Below are 27,311 nucleotides of genomic sequence, written 5' to 3' on the forward strand. Positions count from 1 at the left end.
ATCAAAAGAGCCATCCTCTTGGCATCTACCCTGTCTAAGTCTTACATGTTTCAATAAAGCCCCCTCTTATTCCTCTACAATTCAATGAATATAGGTCCAACCGCTTCAATTATTTCCTTATAAGACAAGTCATATATCTTAGGAATCAAACTGTTGAACCTAATCTCTGAACTTTCTCCAAAGCAACTATACCCCTCCAATGTATGGAGGCAAAAACCGTATGCAGTCCTCAAGTTATTGGTGGGATCACACCTCAAGTTATACTAAGATTTCCCTCCTTTAATACATCATTCCCCCTTGCAATAAAGATCAAATATTCCATTTGCCTTCCTAATTGTTTACTGTCCTGCCATTAACACATTGTGTTAGATGACCAATCACACCCAGATCCCTCTGTACCATTGTAATCCCCAGTCATTCACTATTTGAATAATCTTTGCTTCCCCTGTTCTTCTTACCAAAGTGGATAATCTCACATTTTCCCACATCATGCTCAGCTAACAAAAGGTTTTGGGCCCATTTACCTATCCATTATCCCTTTGCAGGCTCTTTGTGCCAGGGCTGGGATTAAAGGCAGCACTAATCTGTCAGCTCTCCCATTCCATCCTGCCTCTGGCGTGGTTTTGCACACAGCAGGAGGTTCACAATGGTCATCCAGAGTTCTTCGAGACTGACTGGGATTTTCCAGTCCACCTCCAAGTTCCAAGGGCCAGTTCACATTAGCTAGGGGATGCTGGAGGATCAGAAAGGCTCTGAGACCCACACTGCCTGTTTGGGTGCAGGAACAGAAGTAAGTGGCAACCCCAAAGAACAATTTCCAGGCCAGTTATGGGGGTGCCCCAGTGAAAACGTGGCCAGCAACTGTTCCAGCCAGGGATAGGTTGGGACCCAGTAATGACCCTCTGCATCCTGCACACAGCCTGCCCGCCTGCAGCTCACTGAACCTGGACTTTTAGTACACGTGAGCATATCAGCTTGGAGCCAAAATATCATTAAAAGACCCAGACAAAAATCAGAGGTATGTATGCACCACATGAAAGAGGAACTGAACCACCCATGCGCATTTCACAATCTGCTTTCAAGCTAGGGACACTACCACAGAAACCACACACTGCTCTATGTCAATCAAGGCTATTATAGAAGGATACAGCCTGGAATTCATCTACTGTATCACTTGAGACAGTCACAGTTGCATCTTTCCCAAAAATTAAAATTAACTGATGCAAGCAACTTGAACTAAAACACTCCCCTTGTGGAATAATGGACATTTAACTAAATAAATCAAAGAGGAGTGCAAATTGCAGCAAAGGACACCATCTAGATAATGTTTTACAGCAGCAAGGGGCTTCCTTCACAGCAACTTGACACCACATCGTAAATGCTTACTTTGGTTTCTAATGTGCAAGACTGGCCACGGATATGGAAGCTCCCTCCGCCAATCCTTAGCTGGAAAAATCCTAAACTGCAGCACAACATCCAACATGAATTTCAATAATGTCGAGGAAATGTAGGCATAACTCACTGTTGTGCCAGCATTCACTCTATGTGATTATTCCAAAATTTTCAGGTCAAAATTTGAAATTTGCCTTTCCCTAATTTTTGCTCTAGTTACACTTCCTTGTTTGCTGCCTCTATTGAATTAACATTTGTACACTTCACTGAAGTCCCTCTTGGTTTTCTTCTCTTGGCTGCAAAACTTTTGGCTGCAAAAGTTTACAAAGACATTGTGGTATTTAGTTGCTGGGAAACTTTCATGTTGAATATGTGGCCACAGTGCAATCACTCTTCAGGCTATAATCATCAACCCTCTATTAGAGATATCAGCTCAGACAGCAACTGGAGATATGGGATGATTTAGACAAACCTGAAACCACATAGTTTGAACTTGACACTAACCCAAAGTGGCCACCTAACAATCATATTTTGGCTAAATTCAGTCAACAAAAATCTTGCTAATATTTCTCACTGCCGGAGTTAGTGCCGCAGATCCGTTGTTAAACCGTGACCCACTCTGTCATCGCATGTTGACTTTAAACAACCTTATGGCACTGTTCTGAAGAACATAGGAATTTCTATATCACTGGATCTTCATTGTCACTGAGTCAAAATCTAGGAGCTCCAACCCAAATGCATTGTTGGCCTACCTACAACTAAGAACACAGTGATTCAAGAAGGCAGCTTATCAGCACTTTAAGGACAATAGTGAAGGGCAATAAATACTGATTTACTACAACTAACAATGCCCATGTACTATGAGGGAATTAAAAAAAAACCCTTGACAATATTTCACCTTGAATCAACATCCCAAAAACAGATCATGTTCATTATGAAAATGTTGCTTATGGGAGCTTGCTATGCGCAAACTGCTGCATTTCCTACCTTACAACAGCGACTACTCTTAAATAGTACTTCATTGTCCATAACGCACTTTGGAATGACCAGAGGTCATAAAGGACACTATATAAATGCAAAAGTATTTATTTGGAAACAATCATTTGACAACTGTCACAGGAATAATGCAAAACATCCAATATCTCACAAAAGATCGGTTGGGTTGGGGGAGGGAAATCACAGAATTGAGGGGAGAGAAAGGGAATGAAGAGACATACAAACACACGAGTTATGAACAGCGGGCCATTCGGTCCCTTGAAGCTGTCCCACTATTTAATAGCAAGATGACTGATCTGATTGTGGCCTCAACTCCACTCGCCACTACCTCTCCATAACCTTTGATTCCCCAGTCAGTCAAGATTCCAGGTTTCTCTGCCTGACAAAGTATTCAATAACTTGTCACCACCATATAATCATCACAGACTGAGGGTGAGGGGCCAGCTTGGGTGTTGGGGGAAGAGAGGAGGGTGGTCATGGAACATAGTACAAGACAGAAAGTATTAATATGGGAATAAATAGAGTGAGGAGGAGCTTTCAGAGGAGACAGATGCGTGGTGGAGTGTATTGATTGCAGGCAAGATTAGAGTGGTGCTGGAAAAGCACAGCAGGTCAGGCAGCATCCGAGGAGCAGGAAAATTGACGTTTCGGGCAAAAGCCTTTTCTGATGAAGGGCTTTTGCCCAAAACATCAAATTTCCTGCTCCTCAGATGCTGCCTGACCTGCTGTGCTTTTCCAGCACCACTCTAATCTCCAGCATCTGCAGTACCCACTTTCACCTAGGAGTATATTGGTTGACACTTCTGCCACCAACTTGGACTTTGGAGAACAGATAGCTGGCAAGACCATTTTCTGTAGAGGCACAGAGCTTGGAAATATCTTTTCATTTTTCTCACAAACTTATTTTTGCATTTTGCTGCTGCTTTAAAATGTTCAAATTTGTCCTGCCATGACTGTGGGTGACACAGATATATAAATAGGAAGCTAAAACCACAAGCAAGGGGAGGGGAAACAAAGAGTATATGTCAGACACAAAACCACATTGTTCCATTTAACTTTGTCCCTGGTATAAACCTCAGCTTTCTGCTCTTTAATCATCTCATACTTGATTCTTGTGCTATTCTGTGCTAAAACCATTTGTTTAGCGTCTGTATTATCTCTCTCAAGATTGTATATCTATAATAGACAAGACAAAAACACTCTGTACAAAGCTGAGATCCTTAATACTACTCAGAAGTTGTGAAAGCAGCAATGAAAATGGCTCTCCTGAACATTGAGAATTCAACTCCCTGACACACTTGGGGTAACATTCTGTCCCCAGGCATTGTAAATACATGGGACTGATCCATCAACATATCCCCAATCCCTGAACTGTCTTTCCCACATAATACAGAGGGAATTGGGTGGATTTCTTTTTTAGAGAAAAGCCAATCTCAAGCAGAGAGCTCTGAATTTCAGCTCTGAAGAAGCAATGACTCTACTCATTGCTCCTTCAGAAATGCAGAGCTGCACTTCCATTGGACAGTTCTTTCCTAACAAAGAATGATTGGGAAAGACAAACCACATCCCCATTACATGGCAGTCAGCTGCTGTATATTCTGATATTTGAAGGACTGACAACCGTGGGTGGCACAGTGGTTAGCATTGCTGCCTCACAGCGCCAGAGACCCGGGTTCAATTCCCGCCTCAGGCAATTGTCTGTGTGGAGCTTGCACATTCTCCCCGTGTTTGCGTGGGTTTCCTCCGGGTGCTTCGGTTTCCTCCCACAGTCCAACCAAATGTGCAGGTTAGGTGAATTGGCCGTGCTAAATTGCCCGTAGTGTTAGGTGAAGTTGTAAATGTAGAGGAATGGGTCTGGATGGGTTGCGCTTCGGTGGGTCGGTGTGGACTTGTTGGGCTGAAGGGCCTGTTTCTGCACTGTAAGTAATCGAATCTAATCTAAAAAAAAACATTTTCTGGCAGCTGCTGTCAAACCTTACATACAAAAGGCAAGTATGATGTTAGGATACTAAGAGGGGTAGGGTGCCAAATTCCCAGATAAATAGGATGCCAATGAAGGTGATAGGACACCAGATGAGTAGGTGCCAAAGTGCCAGGTTAGTAGGGTGTCAGCTAGGTAAGGTGAAAGGGCGCCAGGGAGGGTGTACACGAGGTAGGAGTATAGTGCCAGGTGGTATGGGTAGATTATGTAGTTTTGAGAATGAGTGGGAGAAATTACATCTGGCATTTGGAGGGAAAGGGATTGTCAGGTTAGGCTTTGTGAAAGGGGAGGTCAGGTCAGTTCAGATTTGGTCAGATGGCTTTATGACCACCTGAGCATTTTATTAGATTAGATTACTTAGTGTGGAAACAGGCCCTTCAGCCCAACAAGTCCACACCGACCCTCCGAAGCGCAACCCACCCAAACCCATTCCCCTACATTTTACCCCTTCACCTAACACTACGGGCAATTTAGCATAGCCAATTCACCTAACCTGCACATTTTTGGACTGTGGGAGGACACCAGAGTACCCCCGGAGGAAACCCACAGGAAAAATATACAAACTCCACACAGTCAGTCGCCTGAGACGGGAATTGAACCCGAGTCTCTGGCGCTGTGAGGCAACAGAGCTAACTACTGTGTCACCATGCCGGCAACAATTTTTCCCAGGAAATTCTGTGGAATATGCTCCAATGGGGATTCCACAGGTTCCTGCCTGTGTGTGTTGACCAATCCTCAATTCAGGCACACAGATTATCCCCAATACCAAGAACTCCTATCCTGAGAAACGACCTTTCATGCAGCAATCTACTGAATGCCTTTTGAAAATCCAAATACACTATTAATTTCACTTGTCCTCAAAGAACTCTAACAAATTTATCAAACTTAACTTCCATTTCATAAAAACATGTAACTCTGTTTGATCGAATTAAGTTTTTTTCTAAATGTTTGCTATTTCTTCCTTAATAATGGACTAGAACATTTTCCAATAACTGGTCTATAGTTTGCAGCTTTGTCATCTTCCCTATCTCCTTTGAATATAACCCAGAACCATGTGAGAAGAATAAGATGAGATTTCATGGGGTGTCTGACTTATCCCCAAATGTATTTTGCAATTTTAGTAGAGATGCTCAAAAAAAATCAATGAGAACATAATACCATGTAACATAGAATACACTCAAGGTACAGTTCAACTCATTGGTACAATACATGATATATGGTACTTGTATGCACACCTATGGAGAGTTAGAGAATCATGTACGTTTGATGGGAATACTCAAAAGTTGGATGCAGACTTGAGTCTCAACCCCACCACTTCTATTTCCTGTTCTTTTCTCTTTATAACAACAGTTACATTTATATAGTGCCATTATCATAGCAAACGTCCCACAGTTCTTCACACGAATGTCATGAAATATAACTTGACACCCAAGGAGATATTAGGTTGAGTTATCACAAGCCTACACAAACAGGCAGGTGGTGAAAGGGCATCTTAGAAAGGAGAATAAAAACATGGAGATGTTTCAGGATGACATTCCAGGACCCTGAGCTCAGTGAACTGAAAACATGGGTGACAATGGTGAAAATCAGAGATATTCACGAAACCAGAATTGAAAGAGCACAGAGACATTGGGAGGATTGGAGAGCAAAAGGGGGCTGCAGAGAAAAGGAGATGAGGACATGAAGGGATACGAAAAGAGGAATGAGAAAGTTTAAAATTCAATCTTAACAACAACTGTCCACAATGAAAGTCTCAAATCCTTCATGAAAATGTTAATCAACTGTCTTCACATTGACTGAATAGTCAACAACATCTTCCTTAATGGTACAGTAACAATTCTAATTTTGCATTCCACCAATTAAAGCAAATAATTAGGATACAGACTTGACTCTCAGCCCCACCACTTCTACATTCTGTCCTTTTCTCTTTATAACAATAGTTACATGTACGTAGTGCCATATTTGCAGCTTTTCATATTTGGAGTTGACAAGAAAAACATTTCCCAAGCTTTGGAAAGGCAGCAGTCACATTACTGAGGGCTAACTGTCCAGGTCCAAAAGGACCTGTGTGAGTGACTTCAAGCTTGTGAAACCATTAGCATGAAACATGCTTGAAAACTGTGACATCACCTCAGCATAACTTAAATAACTTACATTAAATTACAAAACCCAGGTACTTACTGCTGCATAGGTATGCCTCTCGACTGGTGATGGCTTTGTTACACTGGGCACATTGTGGAGTACGGAATGCTAAGATGGCAGTAAAACTGTGTCCGTTTACAGTTTTTTTGTCTTTGTCTTTTACTTCCTTCTCTTTTGATTTCTCTTTCTCCTAAAGAAAGGGTGAAACATCAGTGACACAAATCTTTTCCATTTCCCATCACAATATGCTTGATCCCAGTGAAAGCTCCTTCAGGAGCGGATTTTGCGATAGTGCTCCCGAGCTCTGAGAATATTGATAGCACCTCTGCAAATATTTGGCATAAAATCACCAACCAACAAGACCCAAGTCACCTACAAATTAAAATCTCCATTCCCTTATTTAAAATTCATTCTCAAGATGTTACTGCAACTGAACATTAGGCTGCTTCAGAGGACGGTGAAGGAGTCAACCACTTTGAGGATAAACTGGAATCAAACACAGGTTAGACCATATAAGGAATGTCCACCTAAGTTCCCTTAAGTCCAGCATTTTGGCTCTTATGGCTGTTGTATGGGCTTGAACAGCTCATGGTGCTGTATGAGTTGTTGCTATGAAAAAGGTAGCTGTCATTGTCCTTTTTAGTGTAAGAATTTACAATGTCTGTTGACTCTACTGTGGCAGACTACTTCCTAGTCTAATTAGGAGACTCTCTTGTGGTTAACAAGATCGTGTTTACCACTGATAAAGGTAGGGTCAATTGAAACACTCGAGAGCATTGGAAGGCACTTCAATGTGACACAGTGGTAGCATCCTTAACCCTGGACCGAGGGGGTCATGGATTCAAGTCCCACTGGCTCCAGAGGTGTGTAATAACATCCTTGAACAGGTTTCTTTGAAAAATAGGTTAAAGTAAAAAACATCAACACAGCATTAGAACAATGCATTGGTAGTGTCCATACCTCTGAGCCAGAAGTCTCAGATTCAAGTCCCACCTGCTCCAGAGATGCATAATAACATCTCTAATCAAGTTGATTGGAGAATATCTCAAAAGGGTATCAGATGATGATTGGGATAAAAATACTGAGCAAGGATATGGGGAGCAAGCAGGTGATTGGCATTGGGTCATGATGATCATTTGACAAGCCAAGTGGACCAATCTCTCTCAGCATCATAAAAATCCTGTGATTTTGCATAGTAGCAGCTAGTTACTGGTTGCACTGAGAAGATAAATATTTTTACAGAGACTTTGAGGAGGACCAGATGTTAGGTCTCTCTCCTTTGAAATCCTAAGTTGCACTGCCCACAATATTTTCACAGTAGGTGGAGCTTACGGCCAATGCTTTCCTGAAGACGTGCATTGCGCAGCTCCTTGGAGAGACTGCGCATGCCGACTGGTGTGTGAACCAATCGTCTTCTGTTCCAGGACTCACTGCCCAGCCCTGACCTCAGAGATCTATGCAGAAGTGGTGATTAATACAGGAAACATAGCTTATAGTACCCACCCCCATTATTAATGCTCATATCCACATTCTCCTAACGACAACTGGACCATCAGCCCGATTTTGTAAACCAAATTTAAACCCTCAAACTGTTCTGGTGGAATTGAACTGTTTACAGGGGATTCTGGGATCTGGATCACCAGTCAGGAACCCTTAACCACATCACTGGATGCAAGTTAAGTTTTGGGCAAAGGCCTCATGGGTTTCCACACAACGTGATGGGCAAATATAAATCAAAGCAACTCAGGAATAGTGGCAATATGATGCTGAAACTTGGCTTTCAAAGGTTTGAGGGGGGATGATTCAGAAATATAAAGTTTTAGATTAACAATCTTGTGAAAGTATGGGTTAGCAGCAGGAGACAACCAAAGAGATTCAACAGAGTTCTCCCAACCTTAACAGTTCAACAATGTTATTTTCCCAGAGCATTCACCGATTCTGAAATTGAGTGAGATCAATCTGCTTATGATAGTATAATCTTTAATTCATCATGCTACAGCTCTCGAGTTCTTCATATGTTGGCCTCACTAACACCAGTAAAAGCTCATTCTACCCAGTGCCATAACCAGGGCTCACTGTTCAAATGGAAATGACAGGACTGAAATGGGTGGAAACATCAGTAAGATCTTTCATTGGCCCATTTTCACATGACAAATACTAAAGAGCATAGATTTAAGGCGAGAGGAGGAAAGTTTAAAGGAAATATGCGAGGCAGGCTTTTTTTAAAATGCAGAGAGTGGTAAGGATCTGGAGCCTACTGTTAGGGGAGGTAGAAAAAGCAGAAACAATTGCAACATATGCAAGGCATTTGGACAGACACATGAACAGGCAGGGAATAAAGGGATAGGGGCCATGTGCAGATGGGACTGGTTTAGAATGGCATCATGGTTGGCACAGACATGGTGGGCCGAAGGGCCTGTTCTTGTGCCGTACTGCTCTATTTTATGACTGACTCTTTTAGGTTGCAAAGAGATACCAGCAAATGGTAAAGATGAGCAGAATTAAATGCTGCATCACGCTCAACACATGGTCCAGTTTGTATTGTGTTCAAAATTCATAGTCCCAGGAACAAATCTTCTTCACTCACTTTATCTCGGCAGACAGCTGCAACCTGACTCCAATGGTGGTTTCTTGTATTTCCTCTAGCCGCTTCCTCTGTTTATGATGGTTTAGGCTTTCTAGCTAGCGATTACCCCTCAATCCCTGAAAACAGCCAACTTTCTACCAAGCTGTTTCTCTCCTCACCTTTAAAATCGCTTGTAAAAGTAAATTTGACCCCAGTTTGTTACCTCCCCTAATGAGTTGGTCTTGATTCTCTCCCCATGTGGATGTTTCTAAGAACTTTCGTAGAAATTCTAAGCAGCTGTCACATTGCTCACAATTAAGTCATTCAAAAGCTAATTTGTTTGAAACTTTGGAGTCCCACAGCACAGAGAACACGTGTAGAGACCCTCAATTGAATATCTCCTTCATCAGTGGGCCCACAGGACAGACAAGTGATTGACTGCATCGAGATATTAAGCCAAAAGGGAATTGCAGTTCCAATTCTTGGTCTTTGTTGAATAGTAAGTGTCAGCAAGTAAAAGGTGAGGTCTGCAGATGCTGGAGATCAGAGCTGAAAATGTTGCTGGTTAAAGCACAAGAATCCTCCCACTTCCTCCAAACTAAAGGAGTTGCCATGGGCACCCGCATGGGCCCCAGCTATGCCTGTCTCTTTGTAGGATATGTGGAACAGTCCATCTTCCGCAACTACACTGGCACCACCCCCCACCTTTTCCTCTGCTACATCGATGACTGTATCGGCGCTGCCTCGTGCTCCCACAAGGAGGTTGAACAGTTCATCAACTTTACCAACACCTTCCATCCCGACCTCAAATTCACCTGGACTGTCTCAGACTCCTCCCTCCCCTTCCTAGACCTTTCCATTTCTATCTCAGGTGACCGACTCAACACAGACATCTACTATAAACCGACTGACTCCCACAGCTACCTGGACTACACCTCCTCCCACCCTGTCCCCTGTAAAAATTCCATCCCATATTCCCAATTCCTTCGTCTCCGCCGCATCTGCTCCCAGGAGGACCAGTTCCAATACCGTACAGCCCAGATGGTCTCCTTCTTCAAGGACCGCAGATTTCCCCCAGACGTGATCGACGATGCCCTCCACCGCATCTCCTCCACTTCCCGCTCCTCCGCCCTTGAGCCCCGCCCCTCCAACCGCCACCAAGATAGAACCCCACAGGTTCTCACTTACCACCCCACCAACCTCCGTATACAGCGTATCATCCGCCGTCATTTCCGCCAACTCCAAACTGACCCCACCACCAGGGATATATTTCCCCTCCCCTCCCCTATCAGCGTTCCGCAAAGACCACTCCCTTCGTGACTCCCTCGTCAGGTCCACACCCCCGCCAACCCAACCTCCACTCCCGGCACCTTCCCCTGCAACCGCAGGAAATGCAAAACTTGTGCCCACACCTCCTCCCTTACTTCTCTCTCCAAGGCCCCAAGGGATCTTTTCATATCCGCCACAAATTCACCTGCACCTCCACACACATCATCTATTGCATCCGCTGTACCCGATGTGGCCTCTTCTATATTGGGGAGACGGGCCGCCTACTTGCAGAACGCTTCAGGGAACACCTCTGGGACGCCCGGACCAACCAACCCAACCACCCCGTGGCTCAACACTTTAACTCTCCCTCCCACTCCACCGAAGACATGCAGGTCCTTGGACTCCTCCATCGCCAGAACATAACAACACGATGGTTGGAGGAAGAGCGCCTCATCTTCCGCCTGGGAGCCCTCCAACCACAAGGGATGAACTCAGATTTCTCCAGTTTCCTCATTTCCCCTCCCCCCACCTTGTCTCAGTCGATTCCCTTGAACTCAGCACCGCCCTCCTAACCTGCAATCCTCTTCCTGACCTCTCCGCCCCCACCCCACTCCAGCCTATCACCCTCACCTTGACCTCCTTCCACCTATCACATCTCCATCGCTCCTCCCCCAAGTCCCTCCTCCCTACCTTTTATCTTAGCCTGCCTGGCACCCTCTTCTCATTCCTGATGAAGGGCTCTGGCCCGAAATGTCGAATTTCCTGTTCCTTGGATGCTGCCTAACCTGCTGTGCTTTAACCAGCAACACATTTTCAGCTAGTAAGTGTCAGCAGCCCTGATATTTCAATATCTTTGGATTAGGGAAATAAAGTAAATCACAACATTTCGCAATCATATTCAATAGCATCTGAAGCGTGTACATGGGTGGACAGCAGCTCACAACAGGATTGGGGCTGAATACAATGCCACACAAGGCAGAATTGCCTGCACTTGCAGGTGAATGAGGAAGATGTCATGCAGAATCAGCAACGAGAAAGAGAGAGAGAGAGAGAGAGAGAGTCAGAGACAGAGGAGAAAGAAAAGAAAACAAGTCATGTCAACACTGAGCCAAGACTAAACCAAACTTCCTGCCAATGAACCTCCCCCATTCTAACTGTGTAACATCTGCTGCAACATCTCCGAATCTTCTTACAAAACTCTTCCTTACCCATGTGCTACAGGAGTTGTTCCTGTATTTATTTACGAAGTGACAAAGTAGAGCTGTGTTTTTTGTAACATGTTGGCAACTGCCCAAAAAAAATGTGGAATTGATCAGAGGCAAATGCTCTGCAATGTATATGATTAAAGGGACCTACAGCAGACAAACCAATACAGAAAAACCTTGACTATCTGAACGAGATGGGTGGGAAGTATTGGTTCAGATAACCGATTGTTCGGATAACCGAGGTTGTTCTGCATTGAGGCAATCTTGTACAGACACAAATGACATTGATAGTGTGTCCAAGACACAGGTTTAAACCCATAAAAGGCAAATTTAGAAGTGATGTCTGAAGTTCACATGCAGTGATCAAAGATTACAATCGATGTTTAATTTTGAGTAATGGTGTAAATCCAAATTATTGTTGGATCTAGATAGAAAAGTAAAGCACAGAACAGGCCTTTCGGCCCATGATGTGCCAAGAATTGTTCCTAATATAAAATAAAATAACCTAACCTAGGCACTCCTCAATTCACTGCTATCCATATGCATGTCCAGCAGTTACTTAAATGTCCCTAATAGCTCTGTTTCCACCACCACTGCTGGCAACACATTCCATGCATTCACACTCTCTGCATAAAGAACCTACTTCTGACATCTCCTCTATACTTTCCTCTTAATATCTTAAAACTGTGACCCCTCATGCCAGTCAATCCTGTCCTGGCGAAAAGTCTCTGGCTATTGACTCTTTCCATTCCTCTCATTACCTTGCATACCTTGATCAGGTCACCTCTCTTCCTCCTTCTCTCTAGAGAGAAGAGTCCGAGCTTAGAAAATCTCCCTTTGTTAGAGAAGCCCTCCGGTCCAGGCAAACCTTCTTTGCACCCTCTCCAAAGCCTCCTTACCTTTCCAATGAAGGAACTGTCTAGCTCAATGTAGAAAGACGAGCTGGATGTTTCCCCCATCCACATTTACCCTGTGACAAAGTGATAGTAGATTGCTGCTGAGAGGCATTGGGGGCGGGTGGGTGTGTGTGTGTGCACATGAGAGAGAGAGACAGCAAGAGAGGGAATGCATGAAAAAGTGTGCGAGGAAGGGAGAGAGAAAGATCAAGGGGAGTGGGGGTGGGAGAGGAGGGGCAAAAGGGAGAAAAGCCAAATTGCAGGAAAATGTGAAGATTACACTGCAAGCCTGACATCATCTACTGAGGGAGAGATGGAATTACCCCTTCAGGTCTATGGCATTTCATCAGAAATTCTAATCAATGGTCATACATCTGAAACAGTAACCTTTCCCCTCTCTCTTTTGTTTTTGTGCTTTTCCTCGATGTTTCCAGCATCCAGCATTCCAGTTAATTTGGCTACTGCTGGAAGGAAATCCCCTTTTCCAATGTCTCCTGTGACCAGCTGCAGGGACCCATGAGGATGCTGGATGCTGGATGTATAACCTTTATCCTGCTAGTGAGCCATCACCAATGGCTGCATCCCACAGCACAGTACAGGAAGTAGTACTTTGGGAGTGATCCAGACACAGACAAACTTAGACAAAGAGTAGCTTCATGGTGACGATGCTGCAACGCTTTGAATCAGAATGAGCAATAATCCTTGCCTTTCAATGCTCATCCTGCACTGTCTTAGTTGTCAGTAGCTGAATCCAAACTGACCTCAAACATACCAGTCTTGTACAATAGTCTAATAGGCAAGCACAACATAGGAAATAATGTCACACCTCATCATTGCCACTAAGTGACAAACACTGAGGTTAGGACTAACACACAAAAACATTGTTCTTTCTTCAAGATCTACAATTCCTTTAGTAAACCATAGTGATTCACTAACTTCCAACATTATATTCTGATCCCTGTCTCAATAACTCAGCGGCATTCAGTGAGAATTCCAAATGGCCTCTTTTTCTGGTAATTGCTCTATATATCGCCTTGCTTTATACCATCATTTATCCTTAATGCAAGACAGCTGTCTCTGCTCATTTCATAAACAAATACTTGGATTCAAATTCAACATTATGAACAGCTTTGCTTTCACTAACTTTTTTGGACTCAGCATAAAACCAAAGAAGATTCATCTTCCCTGGAACACTGCAGAATAGATTTACATTTTGTTGCCTGACGGTTTCTATAAAAACCGAAATCTATATTAACATACACAACGGTACAGCTCCCAACTGCGTTAACAGGGAACAGAAACTGTTAAAACATGTGCAAAAGATTTAATTTCAAAATGCAGTGAAATATTAGACACCACGATTGGAGATGGGAGTCTATCATAGCAGATTGTAAACAGGAAACCAAGTAAAGGCAGCCAAAATGAAGACGTTAACAGTCGTGAACATTTAAGCTTTCACTTCCTGAGCAAACATGGTAGTTTAACATCATTTGCACTGCGAATCATTTTGTTACCTACCACTTTGAACGGACTTGACTGCGTTATAGAAAATTTAATCCACGACATAACTCAGCTCAGGAGAATTCTGCCTCTCGCATTCTGGTTACAGAAGAAAATGGACAGACTGTCTCAATTTGCCCATGACGTACAACTCAGTCAGAGGAAGTTGGGGTCTGGAGAGGGGGAGGCAACCCTTTATAGGGTCTCAGCCGGTAAGTCTTTCAGAAGCATTAAGCTTCAAAATAAAAAGGGAACATTTCCTCTCCCTTTTCATTTTAAAGTAAAGCTGTCTTTTTCACCATGGTGCCTTCGAAAAGGCTCTCCCACAAATTCTTAAAATAACAAAATATCTTTACTTCTTCAAAATTAAACTGAAAACTAAACTCTGGGCAACATTTCTGCTTGATAATAAAATTAACTGTTTCCATGTGAATTCTTAAATATTACACTTAGTGTAATCTATGGTAATGTTTAGTAATCTATGGTTAGTAAAATGGGTTAATGTAACCATAACAAATACAATTTTCACAGTCATTCTGCTTTACAAAGTTTTTTTTAAGATAACTACCAGTGCAGCTGAAAATAATATCTAACATAAAATTACATGCAATTATATCAATTTTTATTTTAAAAAGGGACCCGCAGATCACTTTAGCCCCAGGGAGAGTTATACTATTTTGTGGTCTCTTTGTAGCCCTCTACTGGTGTCAATCTGTAACCATCTATCTGAAGGCCTAACAACAAAAACTTAGATTTACGTAGCAGCTTTAATATGATGACAACTATCTAGGTGCTTTACAGAGGCATTAATAGTCAAACGTTTACATGGAACTGCATAAGGAAATATTAGTCCAGATGACAAAAGCTTGGTCAGAAATTTGTTTTAAGGGCTGTCTTAAAGGAAGAGAAAGATAGAGAGAGGACATTGCAAAAATCAAGAGTAATAGAGCTACACAGCATGGAAACAGGCCCTTCATGCCAACTTGTCCATGAGGACCAGATATCCTAAATTAATCCAGTCCCATTTGCCAGCATTTGGCCAATACTCCCCTAAACCCTTCCTATTCATATACATATCCAGATGCCTTTTGAATGCTGTAGTTGCACCAGTCCCCACCACTTCCTCTGGCAGCTCATTCTATACATGCACCACCCTCTGCATAAAAAAGTCACCCTTTAGGTCCCTTTTAAATCTTTTCCCTTTCACTTTAAAATTATACTCTATAGTTTTGGACTCTCCCACCCTAGAAAAAATACCTTGTCCACTCACCCTATCCATGTCCCTCATGCTTTCATCAACCTCTATTTGGTCACTGCAAATGTGTTTGACAATCAGTACATGATGAAAATTGGGGACGTGTAAGTGGCTAGAAATAGTGGAACACAGAGATCATGGAAGTCGTACAGCTGAAGGAGATTATAGACAGATAGATGGGTGAGACTGTGCAAGGAGTTGAAAGGCCAGGATTAAGTAGTTGAAGCTTTACTGGAACAGAAGACAAAATGGGTCAGTGGTGATAGGTGGAGGGGCAATGGTACAAGTTAAGTATTGCTAGTGGAAGAGATTTGGAGGAGCTCACGCTTCCTGAGTGGGAGACATGGAAAGCTTGACCATGTCAGTGCACACACTCCTCTGCTTTCAATTTTCCCTTTCCTCCATTACAACAGTGTCTCCCTCTGCTCGTTATTCCTGTTCAATGGTACAAATGAGGCTCACTACATAGAGCAAAGCACAGCTTGCATTTAAATGGTGCGCATCACATACAGCCATAATCATAGAGATATACAGCATGGAAACTGACCCTTTGGTGCACCTTGTCCATACTGACCAGATATCCCAACCCAATCTAGTCCCACCTGCCAGCACCTGGCCCATATCCCTCCAAACCCTTCCTATTCATATACCCATCCAGATGCCTTTTAAATGTTGCAATTGTACCAGCCTCCACTACATCCTTGGCAGCTCATTCCATACACGGACCACCCTTTGCGTGAAGAGGTTGCCCTTTAGGTCTCTTTCATATTTTTCCCCTCTCACCCTAAACCTATGCCCTCTACTTCTGGACTCTCCCACCCCAGGAAAGAGATGTTGTCTATTTACACTATCCATGCTCCTCATGATTTTATAAGCCTCTATAAGGTCACTCCTCAGCCTTCGATGCTCAGGGAAAACAGCCCCAGCCTGTTCAGCCTCTCCCTCCAGCTCAAATCCTCCAACCCTGGCAACATCCTTGTTAATCTTTTCTGAACCCTTTCAAGTTTCACACCATCTTTCCGATAGGAAGGAGACCAGAAGTGCATGCAATATTCCAACAGTGGCCTAATCAAGTGTCCTGTACAGCTGCAGCATGACCTCCCAACTCCTGTACTCAATACTCTGACCGGGACAACATACCAAATGCCTTCTTCACTATCCTATCTACCTACGACTCCACTTTCAAGGAGTTATGAACCTGCACTCCAAGGTCTTTTTGTTCAGCAACACTACCAGGACCTTACCATTAAGTGTATAAGTCTTGCAAAGATTTGCTTAGATAAGATAAACTCCATCTGCCACTTCTCAGCCCATCTGATCAAGATCTAATCTGAGATAACCTTCTTTGCTGTCCACTATACCTCCAATTTTGGTGTCACTTGCAAATTTACTAACTATACCTGTCATGCTCACATCCAAATCATTTATTTAAGAATGTTAAGGATAATGTAAGCATTATATATTAAGGATTATATAAGCATGTTAAGGATATTCCATAGAGTTTTCTTGATGTGCATGCATTCATAGAGAAGTAGAACACTGATAGCCCTTACAGACAAATGTACACTGACCATGTAGACAAAGATCTCTCAACTAGGAGACCTAGGTTTGGATCTCACCTACTCTAGAGATGTGTTATAGCACATGATATGGAGGTGCCTGGTGTTGGTCTGGGATGGTCAAAGGTGAGGGGGAGGGGGGGTGTGGAGATGGGGGTTGGGAGAGAATGACACGGGCTCACATCATACCATGGCAGCTGGTGAAACTTGATTTTAAATGACTGTGTGGAAATTGAAACTTTATTTCACCAATGGTGATTACAAACCACTAAAACCAAACCTGGCTCACTCACGTCTGTATGGGAAGGAAACCTGCTAATCTTTCTCGGTCTGGCATCCATGTTATTCCAGATCCACTGCAATGTAGTTGACCCCAAAAATACTGTCAGTAGCTGCCCAGCAATACCAGTCAACTGAAGGGCAGTTAGAGATAGACAACAAGTGTTGGCTCTGGCAGCAACACACAGATCTCATGAAATAATAAAGAAACTCAAGTCTGGGCCACTGCTCTCAGTAACAGAGGGATGGAAGCGAACAATTGATCAGGGGACCAGCTGGTGTACTTCCTGACCTGAGAAATTTTCAAACAGTTTCATCATGCCCAGGAAATGACATATGTGAAATCTCCAGATGATGGCGAGACACCAACTTCACACTCATAGTTTATAAAGATGTCCTGAATGCCTTAGTGTACATTTACATCTTATCCTATCACTGTCTGCATCTCTGGTTTGTCAGAACTCAGTTGGAGACTGCAAGCTGCAAGTGTAACTGTGAAAGTCTAGCAATGTAATGACCACAGACTCCTTCAGATGACATCACCTCTATGCTAATAATCCACAATGCTACAAAGATACAGAACCCAGAAAACCCTCCGAATGACAGGGTTTAAATGAAAAAAAAAGTGACCATCTTTTAAAAAGCCTACATCCTGATTAGTGTTCGATATTAACACTGAGAGGTAGAACATAAGAAGTAGCTATTCAGCTTCCCCCTCATCCTTTACAAGAGTAATACAAAACTAATCTGCTCCCCAGAATCTTCCATTATTTCAAATAATCAATTAAAATCTCTTGAAAAATACTGCACTCACTCTTTTCGAAAACATCTTCTTTCTGGGAATGATGCCGACAGCATCTGTTACCCATCACTAATTTCCCTTGAATGGGAAACTGTCAGAGAAACTGTACATTGTCCCTGGTGTCTGCAGTTGAATGGATGCAGGTGAATGCTATCCAAGAGATTAATTTACCTCCAAGCCAAAGGGGATGGCTAGGTCAATTGGTTGGATGTCTGGTTTGCAATGCAGACTAGTCTCAGCAGCATGGGTTCAATTCCCACATCAGCTAAGGCCACTATGAAGAGCCCTCCTTTAACAGGTTCCAGTGGTAAAGTGATAGTATTAACGTTGGAGCCAGGAGACCCAAGTTCAAGTCCCACCTGCTCTGGAGGAGTGTAATAACATCTTTGTGCAGGCTGATGAGAAAAATTGATTAATTAAAAAAAAAATTAGGACTGAATTAGAAGGAGCCAGTGGTGCAGTGGCCCTACCTTTGAGCCCAGGTGGTCCAGATTTAAGTCCCACCTTTTCTGGAGGTAATACCATCTCTAATCTGGTTGATTGGAAAACATATAAAATATATACCTCTGAACCAGGAGGGTTCTTGTGTCACAGTGGTATTATGCCTATTTCTAAGCTAGGAGGTCTTTGTCCAGGATGTATATTAACATTTCTGAACAGGTTGATTACTAAATAACTATAAATAACAGACTACTCCAGTATTCAGTGATTATCATCATCCTGTATTCACAAAACAACTTAGTTGCTGAGCACAGATATATTCCTGTCATTAAAAACAAATAATTTTAAGAAATGTGTTGGTTAGATAATGTGCTCTCATTTTGTAAAAGTAATGTTTTGTTAATACCATATCTTCTCAAATTAGAGCATTTAAATGGCTATACAATTAAGAAACAAAAATCACCCATTTTACAGTAGACTGATATTTACAAAAGCCATATATTGGAAATTAAATGGCAAATGTAGAAACTCGATATCTGCTATTTGCAGCATGATCGACAGCTTGTCGCTGTGTAGAACAAGGGATTTTTATACCTGATACTTTGCTAACCAATGATATGTCAAGCTATCTTGCAGTTCTGGTGCAGGATCTCTGCATTATACAAATACATTCCCCTCACTCAGTGCCAGAGTTTGTGAAGACCTTGTTGGCTGCCCAACAGATGTTGGTGCCCTCCTCCTGCATTTGGATTTTTGCTGGAATCACAGCACTGCCCTGCTCCCTCACCAACACCCAGTCCAGTGGAGCGTCACCTCCCATGGAATGAGCAACTTCAAATGTTGCCGCAAAGACCCAGAGTAAGCAAGAGCTCCACTGATGAAATCAACAAATATGTCCCTCACCCACAAAGCAACACAAGGCCTCATGTACTTGATATTTGAGGAGCTAAGGATAAATGATCTCATCATCACACGTTTAATGTTGTTGTATAAGATAGTTAGTGCTGAAAGGTTTAACAGACATCACAAAATCAGCCCATTGCCATTAGCTCCTGGGAGGAACTAACCACTTTGTTATCAATTCTCATACAGTTCCAGTTCACTGCTAAGTTCTGTGCATCTATCAATACCATAGAATTCCTACAGTGTGGAAGCAGGCCATTCAGCCCATCGAGTCCATACCGAGTCTCCGAAGACTACCCTATCCCCATAACGCTGTATTTTCCATCTAGCCTGCACATCCCTGAACATTCCAGGACAACCTAGCACAGCCAATCTACCCTAACCTGGAAATCTCCGGACTGTGGGAGGAAATGGAAGCACCTGGAGGAAACCCACGGAGAGAACATGCAAACACCAAACAGACAGGTGCTAGAGCTGGAATTGAACCTGAATTGCTGGCGCTGTGAGGCAGCAATGCTAACCACTGAGCCACTGTGCTGCCTATGTATTTATGCTTAGGTCCTGCCTGAAGTCTTAGAAAAAGCCTCTCATGCAAAACAGATTGATGTAACTAGCTATTAAGTAACAAACCTCCTCTACCAAGATGGAGCCTGTCCTTTACCAGAAACACCATCCTTCTCCACACTGCATCAGTATTTGGTAGTCATGTCAACAAGATCAGAAGTCACATGCCACCAAGTTATAGTCCAATAGATTTATTTGAAACCACAAACTTTTGGAGCACTGCTCAGGTGAAGTCTAGATGAAGGGGCAGTGCTCTGAAAGATTGTGATTTCAAATAAACCTGTTGGACTATAACCTGGTGTCATGTGATTTCTGAGCTTGTCCACATCATGTCAACAAGGAGGATTGATGGCAATAAATTTACCCAAAACTTCTAAGATAGAGCTGGTAGACACAAATACCACATATATCACCAGACTGACAGCGCTGGTGTCTGAAAACACACCGGAAATGATCACAAATTTTATATAAGCTTCTCTCATCTTCATTTTTCTTCTCTGGGCTCTCTGCCAGTGACAATGGAGAACAGCACTAATATCATGGAAACACTGAACACTTCCTTGTTCTCCTTTAAATCAGCAAGTTATCCTGATTCGGTCACATAGCCTTGTTTCCCCAGTAGCTCCGGGTTGATTCCTGAAAGCTCCTGCTCCCAAAATGGGAATACCCTCACCGCAATGCTGTTGCAGGTGAAACAGAATCCCTCACTGCCACCTTTCCAAGGCAAATGAATGAGATCTCATCAGCAGCAGTCACACCCCAAAAACAAACATCAACTACAGATGCTGTTTCCCCATTCCATATTCTTCAGCAGCCTCATTGAAGTGAGTTAAGTCTGGGTTGTCCCACTGGGTGGGACAATGAGGTAAGAGGATAAGCATGACCACAGGGTACGCTAGTAAGTCAGTTCTTTCAGGACTTTTATCGTTTACCCCATAATTGGTGTACGGACAAGGTTATAAAGAACTTTATTAGTATGTACCTTGTTCTTGTGTTTTCCACTTGACATCTTATTTTTGAGGTAGCTGAAAGTTCGAGAGACTTTAGTGCTGCCTTTCCCTTCCAAATCCTTCCTTGTTGGACTTGGGGGCACTTGGCTGTAATCCTCTTCGGAAATGCTGTACAATTAAGGCATAAACAACTCTAAGATCTGGAATGAAAGCAAAATGCTGGAGAGACTCAGCAGATTTGGCAACCTCTCTGGATAGAGAAGCAGACTTTACGTTTCATGTTCAACATGCACACAACTTTGGCCTAAATAAGAGTGACTTTGGATTCAAAATGGTGACTCTGTTTCTCTCTCCACAAATGCAACCTGACCCACTGAGTATTTACTGCTTTCAGTTTTGAATCTCACCTTGAATTTGTTTTGGCCAACTCTTGTCACTGTTGATGCTTCTCCTGGACAAGATGTTGTATCATCTCAGAAAGATAATTTCATCCAGAGTTCTTGAATAACCACATATACTATTTTAGCCCTGCTGTTACCCAACTGTCTCAGCCCTTCATTTTGCTTTCTCTATTTTAAGTAGAATTGCCTAGCCTACAGAAAACCTAAAATACACAAATTTTGCTTCCAACGTCTGCCTTTCCCTTGCCTTTACTAGAGCCATCTCTGAAGCTTCTCTTTACTGCACTGTTTCCATTTTCAGTGATAGACTGTTTTTGCACATTCTTTACAATCCCACAACCATCACTTTTGCATCACCTGCTCCTCCCTATCTTTCTCTTTACAATATAAAAGCCATCATTTTTACAATTCTCTTCAGTTCTAAGAAAACTTCATTTTGGACTTGAAATATTAAATCTATTTCTGTCTTCACTGACCTGTTGAGTTTCTTCAGCACTGTGTGTTTTCATTTCAAATCTCCAACATTCACAGTATTTTATTTTTGTATTTAAAACATGGTTGAGGTTTGAGACTTTTGCAGGAACTTCTTTATGATTTTATGGGCAATTAAATCACATGGAAGATGCAGGAGGTATAGTAATTAGTACAGGCAGGCCCTGGGTTGTAAATAGGTTCTGTTTCTGAGTCCCTTCACAAGTCGATTTGTACGCAAGGCAGAACACAATGCATTACAATGTAAACTATAGGCTCATACGTAATCATGGACCCACTGTAATGAGCAAAAAAACCCAGCAGATTCTATGTGGATAGGGGTTGAGGGGGGTGAGGGGTCCATCAAAGAATGCAGGGGGAGGTTAAGGAAGGCACTTTTAAAGCGATGCCAGAATGCCATCAGGCGGCACTGTGGCTCAGTGGTTAGCACTGTTGCCTCATAGCGCCAGGGACCAGAGTTCGATTCCACCTTCGGATGATGATGTGGAGTTTGCACATTCTCCCAGTGTATTAGATTAGATTCACTATAGTGCGGAAACATGTCCTTTGGCCCAACCAGTCCCCACCAACTCTCCAAAGACTAGCCCACCCAGACCTATTTCCCTCTGACTAATGCACCTATCATTATGGGTAATTTACCATGGCTGAAAACGTGTTGCTGGTTAAAGCACAGCAGGTCAGGCAGCATCCAAGGAACAGGAAATTCGACGTTTCGGGCCAGAGCCCTTCATCAGGAATGAGGAGAGTGTGCCAGGCAGGCTAAGATAAAAGGTAGGGAGGAGGGACTTGGGGGAGGGGCGATGGAGATGTGATAGGTGGAAGGAGGTCAAGGTGAGGGTGATAGGCCAGAGTGGGGTGGGGGCGGAGAGGTCAGGAAGAAGATTGCAGGTTAGGAGGGCGGTGCTGAGTTCGAGGGAATTGACTGAGACAAGGTGGGGGGAGGGGAAATGAGGAAACTGGAGAAATCTGGAGTTCATCCATCGCCCCTTCCCCCTACCTTTTATCTTAGCCTGCCTGGCGCACACTCCTCATTCCTGAGGAAGGGCTCTGGCCCGAAACGTCGAATTTCCTTGGATGCTGCCTGACCTGCTTTGCTTTAACCAGCAACACATTTTCAGCTCTGATCTCCAGCATCTGCAGACTTCACTTTTTACTCGTAATTTAGCATGGCCAATGCAAATGACCTGCACATCTTTGGACTGTGGGAGGAAACCGGAACACCCGGAGGAAACCCACGCAGACATGGGGAGAATGTGCAAACTCCACACAGACAGTCGCTTGAGGCTGGAATCGAATGTGGGACCCTGGTGCTGTGAGGTTTCCTCCAAGTGCTCCGGTTTCCTCCCAAATCCAAAGATGTGCAAGTTAGGTGGGTTAGCCAGGCTAAATTGCCCTAAGGTGGGTTAGCTTTGAGAAATATAGGGCTACAGGATAGATATGGGTGGGATGCTTTTCGAAGGATCGATGTGAACTCGATGGGCTGAATGGCCTGCTTCCACACTGTAGGGATTCTATGATTCTAAATGTCCAGTTAATATCAGGTATAAAGCACAGAAACCAGCAGGTTCAGATTTAACCTTTATCTCTGATGCATCAGATAAGGTGGTAGAAAAGCTGAAGGCATTGCATGTGGTTTCAAAGTGCTGCATTGGGGCAGGGCACAGGAACCAGTGTACCTTATTGATACCCAGCCTGACCCACAGGTGACTGCAGACCCACGACAATCTGTTGATATTTAAGAGTTCTCGGAAATGGCCAAACAAGCCTTGCAGTTCAAAGGGAACTGAGGAGGGCCAACAAATGCTGGCTTTGTCAGTGATGCCCACACCATATAAGAGAGTTAAAGATCTCCTGCTGGAAGATGGGTACACATTCATGACTGTGAGAGTGGAGTTGACTGACCATGTGGTGGAAGCAGATTCAGTCATGGTTTCAAAAGGGAATTACATTATTATCTGAAAAGATTTATAGGGCTACAGGGGAATGAGCTGCTCTTAGAGAAACAGGATGTGGTGTGATGAGCTGGGAGGCCCCACTTTGGAGATATAATCATTCTATGTGAAGATATGACTTTTCGTTTTTATATATATAAAGTTTAAAAACTGAGAATACTCAACAAACTTCAGAATGTTTAGGAAACCAGAGATAGAAAATAATTAGTTGACATTGGGTCTGGGTCCTAGCTCAAACAAACTATTTAAAATAAAAGTTCTACTTACTAACAGTGAATTGGAGTCACTTACCTCTGGCCCAGAGAGTTACTGGTGGACGATCTTAAATCTGGAGGGGAAAGTTGCAATATTAATATTTTTGTAATTTCACAAGCGTAGAAATTTGCTAATTGTTAAAAAATCAAAATAGTACAAATACAGAAATCACAAATAACTGAAATGGCCACATTTGTACTAATATATATATATAATTACTACAAAGGACACATTAATAGATGAAGGTTGTACAGTAAAGCGATGGAATTATTTTAGACACTGGGAATAACTTCATTCGAAGAAGTCAGCTGGCAACAGTTTCACATGTTCAAAATGAGTTATATATACAGATTTCCTCCAAGTATTTAAGGCAAAAATCTAGAAAGAAAATCAGAATGAGATTTATATAAATGCACATTTTTCTTTACAGCAAAGTGTGTTCTAGCAGTAGAGGGTTGGGGTTAGGTCAGTAGGTTGGACAGCTGGTTAGTGACACCAATGGAATGGGTTCAATTCCTGCATTAGCTGAGATTACAATGAACAACTCTCCCTCCCCTTGCCTAAGGTGTGGAGACCCTCAGGTTCAACCAACACCTATTGTCTCTCTCTAATGAGAGAGCAGCCCTATGATCTGGTAAGACAATAGCAATGTTAGCTTTAGCATACCTTTTACCTGTACAAAATATTGCTAATTAAAAATAACCCTCACCCAAAGACTCCGCTTGCTGATCACAACCCAACACATTTATGTGCTTTAAAAATGTGCTGTGATTCAATGATCACCCACTTGTTAAAAGACCTGAATATTCCATTGTCTTGATATCCTATGGGCAGCACAGTGGGAAATTGGCAACTTGTGAATACAGTTGAGTGTGCTGCTGGAAAAGCACAGCATGTCCTGATGAAGGGCTTCATCTCGAAACGTCGATTTTCCTGCTCCTCGAATGCTGCCTGATCTGCTATGCTTTTCCAGCAACATACTCTCGACTCTGATCTCCAGCATCTGCAGTCCTCACTCTCTCCTACTTGTGAGTATAGTTTTATTTAGAAGCCACACATAGGGTGAGGTTGGCATATTTGGGAGTGGGCTGGAGTGACAGCAGACACATAGAAATGTTAGCTCTGTTTCAGAAATACACTCATTGAATCGACAGGTCGAAGTCATCCCTTGTCCTTGGACTTGAGCATTTAACTGCCTAATGATTCAAATTAAGCATTGTAAATTGCAAAATAAATTTAAGTAACATTTCTCACCTCTCGGCCTATGTATGTAACGTCCCTGTGATTTTATCAGACAGTATAAGAGTGGATCAGACTGTAATTCTTAACTTACACTTTATTGCTTTCTTAAAGAAATTATGCAGTCAATTGACAATTAAATGATATAAAATACAATTGTACTGAACTGTACAAAATGTACAATTGGTTTTGACCCCTCTGGGATCTACAGAAAGCTGAAAACTAGCCATGGTTGAAGTCACATGGGTGGGAGGTCACAAACAGGTGAGAAAAAGCACAAGGAAGGTCAGACTGAATCAGCAAGTCTTCCGACAGGATGCAGGAAGGGACAAGAGTTTGAACAAGGAAGCCTACCACCTGTAGATGATCAATAATTACCAAAGGAACTGAACTTTCCATCAACTGTGTTATTTTCCTGAAAGAAATTAAGCGTTCTCTTTTGAAAGATGATTCACCTATTTAAACTGATCTGGAAGCATTTGCCTAGCCTGAAGTGGACCCATGTGGAGAATCTAAATCAATCTATCAAAGATGTCTGTCAATGGCTAAGCACAGTGAGCATAAAGCCTCACAAACTCTGCTGCTTTGGAATTATTATCATTCACTCACCATTTTACAATAAACATTTTCTGCTATTTTTCTTTGCACAGGGCACACCAGTGTCTGGTCTCTACCCACCAGTCTGAGTTTTGAACCCACAATCTCTGACTGGTCTACTGCCAAGTCACAGTGACACCAAATCTGGGGTAGGTTTGTCCAGCTGTAACCACCCACCCATTACAGCTTTGTCTCGCAGGGACAGGCAAAGTGGCTGCTCTACCCCCCAGTCCAAACGCACTGGCTCTCTGTTGGGTTACAATGTCCATCATTGCCCAGTAAGCCGCAATGGCTTGGACAGCCATGGAAAACTTCACAGTTCCACCCCCAGCCCATATGACCAAATGCTCACACACATTTTCAGGCAGGAATTATAGGTACACTGTGAACCAAAAACAACTTCACAGCCCCGAAGCAACATAATTTCTCACAAATTCACTTGGCTCTATATGATATTAGACAAATGGAACACCATCTATAACTTCAGCAGTGATACAGCCACTGATAAGACTATGTAAAGCCCCCATTGCAATCTTGGAGCTGCATTTGTATCTAAATGATGCAGCCTGACGTCCTGAGGCAGAAGGTCACTTGAAGACACCTCTGCTGGTTGTGATTTTGTGGGAAGGATACTGGAAACTCTCAAATACTGGTGCTGAGCCAAGAAATTACTGGAGAAACTCAGCAGGTTTGGTAACACATGTGGAAAGAAAGCAGAGTTAACCATTCAAGTCCAGTGACCCATCTGCAGAACTGAGACACCCCACAGATGCTGCCAGACTTGCTGAGTTTCTCTAGCAATTTCTACTTCCAATGTGGAGTGTCTCAGTTCTACCGATGGATCACTGGATTTGAATGGTTAACTCTGCTTTCTCTCCACATATGTTACCAGACCTGCTGAATTCTTCTGCAATTTGCTTCAGATTTCCAGCATTCACAGTTCTTTCTTTTAATATAGAAATGCAAACAATTTTCCACCTTCACGCAACTCCCTTCCACATTCATGTCAGGGATAGAACAGTATTTGCTGTCTTTTTTCTGTGTTGACATCCTAATTACATGGAATTTGCAGGGCAGATTCTTCTATCCTTCTACTGGTTCACACACAGGACTAATCCACTCTGGTGCTTACATACCAGCTTCCATTTAACGGAGTTCTGTTTTAGACAGAAATGTAGCAATTTAACACAGAACTCTCTGTGCAATTCAGGTGTTAACTTTCATAAGAAGGCCCTCCTCAATCTTGAGTTTAGTTTAGATTCCCTACTGTACGGAAACAGACCCTTCGGCCCAACAAGTCCACACCGACCCTCCGAAGAGTAATCCACCTGGCCCATTCCCCGACTCTATATTTACCCCTGACTAATGCACCTAACACTATGTGCAATTCAGCATGGCCAATTCACCTGACCTGCACATCTTTGGATTGTGGGAGGAAACTGGTGCATCTGGAGGAAACCCACACAGACATAGAATGTGCAAACTCCACACAGACAGGTGCCTGAGGCAGTTGCCTGAATCAAACCTGGGTCCCTGGCGCTGTGAGGCAGCAGTGCTAACCACTGAACCACCGTGCCGTCCCCGAGTTCATAGACTCAGAATCATACATCATGGAGACAGGCTCTTTGGCCCAAACTGGTCCATGCCGACCAAAATGTCAATCCACACTAACCCC

At 43.0% G+C, this 27,311-nt stretch overlaps 1 protein-coding gene across 8 annotated transcripts in view; it reads right to left on the reverse strand.

The window, feature by feature from the left end:
* Positions 1-27,311, reverse strand: part of LOC132834379 (A-kinase anchor protein 13-like) — a 416,727-nt gene that overhangs the window by 81,105 nt on the left and 308,311 nt on the right. For all 8 annotated transcript variants that reach the window (XM_060853223.1, XM_060853225.1, XM_060853232.1 and 5 more), the window contains 3 exons: positions 23,837-23,873; positions 20,733-20,868; positions 6,551-6,701 (listed from right to left, as the gene is read on the reverse strand). In XM_060853223.1, the coding sequence (XP_060709206.1) occupies positions 6,551-6,701; positions 20,733-20,868; positions 23,837-23,873 (324 nt within the window). The remainder of the gene's footprint in view (positions 1-6,550; positions 6,702-20,732; positions 20,869-23,836; positions 23,874-27,311) is intronic.

Source organism: Hemiscyllium ocellatum, chromosome 39 (genome assembly GCF_020745735.1).
Source record: "Hemiscyllium ocellatum isolate sHemOce1 chromosome 39, sHemOce1.pat.X.cur, whole genome shotgun sequence".
NCBI classification, from domain to species: domain Eukaryota; kingdom Metazoa; phylum Chordata; class Chondrichthyes; order Orectolobiformes; family Hemiscylliidae; genus Hemiscyllium; species Hemiscyllium ocellatum.